The sequence below is a fragment of the Pecten maximus genome, chromosome 8 (assembly GCF_902652985.1).
Source record: "Pecten maximus chromosome 8, xPecMax1.1, whole genome shotgun sequence".
Classification (NCBI taxonomy): Eukaryota; Metazoa; Mollusca; class Bivalvia; order Pectinida; family Pectinidae; genus Pecten; species Pecten maximus.
Window position 1 is genome coordinate 15,448,391 of NC_047022.1, and position 9,121 is coordinate 15,457,511.

The following is a 9,121-nucleotide window of genomic DNA, read 5'->3' on the forward strand; positions in this document are numbered from 1 at the left end:
AACTTTGTACTTATATCTGTATATATATGCTAATATGTATTTGCTCTAGTTTGAGGTATAGCAGAGGCTAAATGGGTATCTGGCATGCATATATGTGCACTCAAAAACGGCATCAATAAACGTAAATGTCAGAATTCGTCATTGGAAGAATGGTTCAATTTAATAAATGTAAATAAGTAAAAACACTTATAAAACAGAAGAAAAGATAAGTTATCTACTTCATTAACGAGAATATTAATTGATAAAAAATTGGCAGGACATTTAATTTTCAATATATTACCGAGACAACATATTATGTGTTAACTTGATCAATTTACTTGGCAGGCCTAGGCCTTTCATTTTATGAAACGTACACACAAAAATCCTAGAATTTAGAAATTATTTTTTTATCGAAATAAACTGTAATCTTGATTACTCGATTGTCAGCAACATCAATCTAAACACACTACCAGGACAAGTTTAGAAATAATTAAACAAAACATTCCAGGTTTAGCAAAATTTCTTCTTAACTATCTATTAGTTCTATAGCACAATTAGATATTACTGAAAAATATCTTATTCATTACGAGTTTTTATTAACGTATAATATCAGTAAAATATGTAGTTAAACATGGAACACGGCTGTTTCTGTACCAATAAATGAACAACTTTCATTTTAGAAAAGGAAATAATGGGAACAACCTTGAAAAATATTCAAAATTCAAGAAGTTGAAGACTAAAATTGTTTTATTTTCTTGTGCCGAAAGTAAACTACCTGATATATATATAATTTATTTTTTATTTTTACAAAATGTCGCCTTCCTGGCTCCACTTAACAGCTTCTCAAAGTCTTAATACTCGTATGTGTTTCGTCAAATAATTGTATGTCAATTCATTCTGGAAATACATTAATAAAGGTATATTATTTCTTTTAAATTACTATAAAATTAGCTTATTTTTCATGAAAAAATACCCATTTTTAGCTGAAAATAAGTGACTTACTTTTTGAAGCAGCTGCCGGTGACCACCTGTCCAAGGAAGGTTTCGCGAGGTTTCATTAAACAAACATATACATGAGTGCGTGTCTATATGGCGGACAACTTGTATTAGTAACAAAAATGGTTTAGAAACTATATTTTTGAATATCGGATTAAAAATTTAAAAAAACCCACGAAATACAACAGACTTGTCCTATCGAAATCATTGTATCAAAAAAAAAAAAACAGGTTTGTAGTGACTTCGTTACATGTATTTTTTCTTTGATAAAATTAATATAACTTATGAATATGCAAGTAATGTAAAAACTTTCGCTGTGATAACTTTGATGAAAATAACGAAACATATGTACCTTGGCGAGCCTGTGTATTGTGGTGTTGTTTGTGTGTTATGCGTGTGATGTGGGGATTGGCTATCGGTATATAAGAATGCCCGGTATAAATTTAAGGTCAAGAAATTTAACCCAGTTACATAAATTTCTTTGTTCAGCATTATCATGTATTTGTATGAGAAATGAGCTGTAAAGCTTATTGCAATAAAAGAATTTGAAACTGAAAGGACGCCCATCAAATCGTTAATCGGTATGGAAAATATTGGATTCACAGTCGATGGAGTCGAAATCATATATTTGGAATATTGCTCTGGTTACTAGTTAGTATTAAAAGAAAAAAATCACTCTCAAAAGGTTGACTGATATATGATGTGTACATATGTACAATCGTAGAATTGGAAAATACTCTATAATACATCACAGCCCAGCCACAGAACAAAAATGGCCAGTTTTATTTCACACTGCATAAATTTGATCTGATAACGACGCGAGGTCCAAATAACTATAAACATCTTTAACTATATAAATGTACACGTGAACACAAACACAGATAAAACCTAGACATAGGTTATAACACTACCACAAGTCCGACACCCTAAATATGGTACTATCAAACTAATTCAGTAATTTTGTTTTAATTTTGAACAAACCAACAGCAAAAATACACGGGTCTAATTAAGAAATATCCAGATCTAGAGATGACGGCCGATTTACAAATATAAAAAGAATACATATACAATGTATATAAATTTACAGAATTTTTAAGACGAATAAATTGTATGTATATAATACTAATGACATGCGAAGACGAAGAAACTTACATATACCTATAAGACAAACATATATGTGTGTGTGTGTGTGTATTTTGTAAATAATGCGAATGTTTGTAACCGGGTAATTCATTATCCAGCACAAAACTCGTTACATACATGATAAAAAACGAGTTACAGATGAATTGGTATCAGTTTTTAATTTAATGACGAATGTCTGGGCATGCCGATAGTTGTACGGGCGGTTACATACTGGGATCATTGAATGGTATTGCTTATTCCAATCGTAACATAATAAATAATATCGCCTGGGGAACAACCAGACGTATCTGGTGTACGGAATCTTGACCTGACATATTGTGTGACATAATTACACACTGTACGGCTGGTGATCAACACACTATCTATAGGAGAATCTACGTGGTAACTTTAAATTTGGCGTTTTACTTTTACGGATATTATTTTCAATTTCAAAGCCTACACATAGTAAACTGTTAGTGATACCAGTCTAATTTATTTCTTGTTAAATATGTATCTTGTGTGAATATGTATATCTTGTTTAAGTATATATGTTGAGTGATGCCAATACATGTATATATAGTTCATTCCATGCTTTTAATAATATAATGTACAGGGTTTACACTGGGCATTTCATAAATGGGTCCTTCTCAGATAAAATGGGGTCCCTGTGAATAATTTGAATAGGGTCCCTGTGAATAATTTGAATAGAGCTTCAAGAAAAAATAAAGAGGCCTTTCAATTTTCTATGCTTCAAAAGGCTATATGGGGATGGCTTCAACGCGAACCCTGATGTACAGTGTATAGTTGCAGTAATTACAATGCGGGATACAGTAGAATACAATGTGTGACATGTAATGATGTATATCAAACAGGTTATGGCTGTTTCCCTTGTAAATGCCTACAAATCGGAAATGGCGGTAATCACGAACAGCGGATATCCCGTCAGCATCCGAAGATGGATTCAGCTTTGCTGTTGGGCAAGAAATCGAAGCAAATCAGTCTGTGTGTACACGAACGTTATTGTTACTGCGAGGGAAACCTCTACCAACTCGTTAGCATATTTTAATTGACGAACTAATTACAAACATTGATAAGATTTCAGTTTGGTGACTCATAGCAATAACTTTTTTTTTACATAATGTGACTTCATTTCCCCCGTCTAACACAAGCTTGTAAAGGACTGGCCGATGGCATCACCAGGGCAGCTAAACGTTTGAACTATTGTAGTCAATACTTATCTACAGTAGCCAATATACATAGTCTCATTAATCCGACATCCAACAAATCACACTGACTAACTTTAATCCGACACTCAATATATCACGCTGACTTACTTTAATCCGACACCCAATTTACCACGCTGACTAACTTTAATCCGACATCCAACAAATCACGCTGACTAACTTTAATCCGACACCAAAATATCACGCTGACTAACTTTAATCCGACATCCAAAAAATCACGCTGACTAACTTTAATCCGACACTCAACAAATCACGCTGACTAACTTAATCCGACACCTTACAAATCACGCTGACTAACTTTAATCCGACACCCAAAATATCACACTGACTAACTTTAATCCGACACCCAACAAATCACGCTAACTTTAATCCGACATCCAACAAATCACGCTGACTAACTTTAATCCGACACTCAACAAATCACGCTGACTAACTTTAATCCGACAACTCAACAAATCACGCTGACTAACTTCAATCCGACACTCAACAATATCACGCTGACTAACTTTAATCCGACACCCTAACAAATCACGCTGACTAACTTTAATCCGACACCTAACATACGTTAACTCCTATGATATCTAAGTCGAATTAATACGATTCCTCTCCAAATTTCTCTGACTACGTTTCTATCTATATACAACTGATTAAAGTTTCAAAACACTCTCTTTCAATTGATGTATAAACTATATTGTACTTTATAATAATGAGAATGAAGTTATATTCATGAATATGTTGTTATTTATCAACACCGCTCACACCTGTAACGGCGCCAGTATAAATTTGGTTACACAACAAATAAACACGTGTGTCGAAACAAGCTAGTCAGTAAAAATATTTATGGACAACAGTAGTGTTGTATGTTAGAATATATGCAGTCTTATTAGGATTTCAAACAGTGATGGTGATGTGTTAATGAAGTATAGGTTCATTGCTAGTCAGAAGCAATACAGAGTGTATGGAATGCAATAATAACAGATAGATCACGCCAAAGTGTTATACTCGTACAAAATAGTTTGTTTTCCTTTTATGTAAATAACTATCCCGATACACTGTACATGTGTCTTTATATAATTACTATACCTGTACTATATATATCGTGTACATGTCATTCAGAAATCCCGCTATAAATTACCATGGCCACTACCTTAGTAAGCTTCGTCACATTTTAAGCGTATGTTATACGTATACGTTATAAAAAAAAGTACGTTAGTAAAATAAAACAAGTTTCGCTATAACTTCGTATAATCAGTATGATAATTGAACATGTTCAAGATGGCAGTTCAGTCGGCATGAAGCATGTGATGTTACCTGCTCAGTATAGTACAGGTATTAAAAGGCCAGATAATTGACTGCACATATAAGGTTTGCATTAAAAAATTCCAAATTATGCAAGTCTATGCAGTTAATTTCCACACTTGAAAGGTTCCATATAAACATGTACATATAAGCATTATCGTTTTAGAAGACTACAGAAGAGAGGTATACCACAACCTACCCGATTTTAATCTTAGAAAACTTTTCACAAAGTTGAATTATGTGAACATGACCTTGAAATAGCTAAAGATAGATAAGACGTGTACCGTCACCGGTACAAAGCACAAGGACCCGTGAAGTTGTTACAGTCTACGTGTATTTGGACCTTCCCTACTGTTAAAAATATAATAAAAAAATATAAAAATTGTCTAAAAACGTACTTTACTCACTAGGGAAGGTCCGAATACATGCAGACTGTAACAAATTATCAGGCCCCTGTGGTACAAAGCTTCCCTTACATTGCATATCACTACACCTCTCGCACATCCGGTACATAACTCATATTGATACTAAGCTCATAATTTCAAATGGAATATCATGCCAAAAAAATACAAAATAAAGGTGTGGTTTTATAATTAAGATATCTAGGAATACGGATATATTTCCCCTGTAAATCATGACAGAGCGACAGAGATGCGTGCACGTGTCGTTTTTAAAGACCTCCCAATTGTCAAGATCTAGCCGGATGCTGCAGCTGGTCCCTCTGCGGCACAAATTGTATCTCGGACTAATGACCAGATCAATGGCCAGTCAGCTTCCCAGTGGTCATATGGAACGATGACCTTTGGTCATTAACCCTCACAGACATGACATATTCTCGTGAACCTTGGACGAACGGGTCCGAATGTCTGGTCGAAATACTTTTCAACGATGTTTTCAAATGGAAATGACAAAAACGCGTGCAGCACAACTGATTCTGAAACGATGGACAATTTTATTTATAAAACAAGATTAAACTTAATTATATATGCCTCGCGTGCGTCCTTTTCTGCAGAGGAAATCGAGATGGTTTTACATAAGCTCTAAGCTTGTTACCAAATCCTCTAGTATACTTTTGATTTATTGTATTGTATTACTTATTCTCAAATAAATATTGTTTAAACTAAAATGTATTTAAGTATATTCCAGGTTTGGTTATGGTGAGCTCAGCTCAATCCCAAGCTAAACGGAAAACTTTAACATTATGACAACTTATAAACTGATAATTTAGCAATTATAATTCATTATTGTTGTCACAGCCGCCGGCAACTATTTTTCTTTCGTTACTTTTGACATCACGACCAATCATTTCAACACAAACATCGTGTACATATATATTGTACAGATCAACCATCATCATCATAATCATCAAGTAACCTATGTCTTGCTCCCCATCGAACGAGACAAAAAACAGCAATGGTGAGAGATTTTGGCACAATAATATGAAACGGTTGGTCGGTTACGATACTAACTGCCAATTTATAATTTACTTTTATATAATACTATGAATTGTTGTTTTGTTGAAAATAAAGTATTTTCTCTTGTATTTTGAATCTCTTACCAAGATGAACCAAATAAGGTCTTGACCTGTCACTTGTATGCGTTATCTGGCTGAACACTTAACGTTGTTGTCGTCAAAGTATTGTTAATTTTTTATATATTTTTTAGAATATTATTTATCCTCCTAAATCTGGTTTTTTTTATCACTCGTTGGGAGGGAGCTATTATTTATATTGCAGTTTTGAAGACCGTTTAACGAATGCAGTAGGGCAGGAAACAAAATGCGCTGAGCAGCTCAATGCTTTTAAAATGACGCAGTCTTTTTGTCAGGATTAATATTACCGTCACGACTTCACAGATTTTTGCTTCTGATTCCCGCATTTGTCGAAATTTAGAATTCACCGATTTTCGCTTTGAAAATGAAATCTAAATAGCAAATTGAATAGTTTCTCGCTGACATATTGCACTGGTATTGTAAAATATACCGCATTCGTGAAATACATCGCTATTCTGTCATACGGATTCGTGGAATTTATATGCATGTTATACATTTTTAAATTGTTACATCGATGAGATATAAGGGCTAAAAAACACGAATTAGAATTTTCGACTTGACATGATCCATTCACTCAGTATACTATTGTGACGTATAGGCGATACTTGAAGAATCGTTCGGGATTGATTGAGAACGGTATTTACTTTAGTTTTCCTGTTTTGTAATTAACTTTTTATATCGTAACTATAAGTAAAAAAAATATTTAAAAAACCCAACATTTTTTTCCGTTTAATTCAATTTATCAAATGTTTATCAAATGTAATCATCATTTGAATGGTTCAGTAAAAGAAGTCAACATATCTAGAAGAGGTAAATATCATCAATAACTAGGTTGTCATTAAAATATTACAGATACCGGAATAGCCTCCCACAAGACATTATTAAAATATTTCATCTCGTATAAGTTATAACGTATTTTAATTTTGAGAAAACCTTGGACGAATAAAATTCATATTGATGTCGAATATAGCGGCAGCTATGTCTGTCCATAAACATCCTATGAAATCATATTAAGCCAAAAAAACTCCCGGACTAATTGTCTTTGACAGCGTTGAAAATGTCTGTGTCCCCATTTATAGCATCGCATTAATGTTCATGTGCCTGATCGATACCATCTCTAACATAACAGTTTCATACCGACCGTTGAACATAAAATGAAATAGGAAGAGTTACAAGTACATAACAGAGACGTATATACCTTACAAGTCTCTGTACATAATGATAACAATATCTGGCTGGGTTGAAGAATGAGTGGACATAGAACAACTATAGGTGTCAGATTACGTAACAATTTATTTAAAATGGCGGGAAACGCTAACCGACTTCAGCTGGCGGAGTTAAACATATATACTCTTACCAAGAAGATACCGTTAACAGAAATTGACAGGCCTATTAATGAAGACACGTTGATGTACCATGGAAGTAAAAGAAGAAAAAAAGGAAAAAAACAATAATTAAAAGATGTCAATTGCGAAAATGCAGTTGTCACCAAAAACTCTCATTTGCTTCCAAATTGTCGTTTATTAAACACTAGGAGTTTGATTTTATTGAAAGTTCGTCATTTAAAGTGAAATAAATCTGTGAGGATTGAAAATGCAGAAAATTGTAAGTTTTGAAATGTATTAATTATATAATTAATGATCGTCTTTCACACACATCAAAACACCTGTCAAACATTGCAACTGTCGTGAACTGATTGTATATATTATGCAGGTTTCAAAAATAAATAGTTAAAAAGTCGTTATAATTTATAATATGGATTACTTTAAACAAGAGATTGAATATTAACAAGGTGATAATAATAAAAAAAACTATCAACAGCAGAAGTCTTTTGTTGAAATTCAATAACCTTACATTCGACGGAAGACATTTCAAAACTCCTTTCCTGCACGTATGCTGGCCTACAGCTATTAGTCATGAACATATATATTTATTTACAATCTACCATGTTATGAACGACCTTGTACTTTATGTTTAACAACCTTAAAACATGGTTTGTTCTTTTTGACACAGACGGACATCCCCAATACGTACAAACGGATGGACTTTACACACAAAAACTTCTATTTTCGCGGTGTGTTCTCGCACTGTTCTCTTTAGAGCCTAATATGCGATCTAAGTTTTTATTACTATTTTAAAAATACAAATGGCAGATTCCAATCTTTGTCAGAAAAACTTGCTATTGTAAACACACAAACTTTTCCATGAAAAATATATCACATTAATTTCCTATAAAGTATTAAATTTTTCAAATTACGATCGCTCTTCCATCTAAAAAGAGCATCTTTGAGGTAAACCACGTGGGGTGCACTGAAAAAAGACGTAATAACTGCATTTTCTAAATTCGGCAAGTAGATAAATTGTCTATAAAAAGTTAACATATTTATTGCAGAACAATATTCAATAACTTAAGTGGTCAAAAATGTGTTAAATAAATATCTGAAATTGAAAACTCGTTGTTATGTCTCTATGAGCCTTTATGTGTGTGCTACAAAATGGCTGCTCCCATTGACAAGTACTTGCTACGTTTACGATGTCAAATATTTTATAACAATAACAGAACATACCAATTTTCTTCCAGCTTCGTTGCTGTCTGCCATAGTTAGGACTGCAGTTAATTTTCACATCACGTAACAATCCGATTTTTAAGTCTGGACAATGAAATATTTATTCCTCCAAGCGGTAACTTTTGTGTATGTGACGTCACAGATTCGGCCCAAATAAAACAAAATATCACGTGACGTATACTTTTGGTCAATACATCTTTAGGAATTCAGAAAAAGCGATAACGTATTTACAGGTTTAGATGGCAATAGTTAGGAATAAGCCAAGTTGTTATTAAATAATGGTAATTTCGTTTTGTTTTACACATTTTGGATTTGAATTGATTCGCGGAAAGATTTTACATGATACGTTTGTAAGTAGGATG

The 9,121-nt window shown here is 33.3% G+C and overlaps 1 protein-coding gene across 1 annotated transcript in view; it reads right to left on the reverse strand.

Annotated features, from left to right (window-relative positions):
- LOC117332570 (lysine-specific demethylase 2A-like) overlaps positions 1-8,918 on the reverse strand; it is a 43,061-nt gene extending 34,143 nt beyond the window's left edge. Inside the window, exon 1 of the mRNA XM_033891537.1 lies at positions 8,760-8,918. Within this exon, the coding sequence (XP_033747428.1) occupies positions 8,760-8,792 (33 nt within the window). The 5' untranslated portion in view covers positions 8,793-8,918. The remainder of the gene's footprint in view (positions 1-8,759) is intronic.
- Between the last annotated feature and the right edge of the window lie 203 nt (positions 8,919-9,121).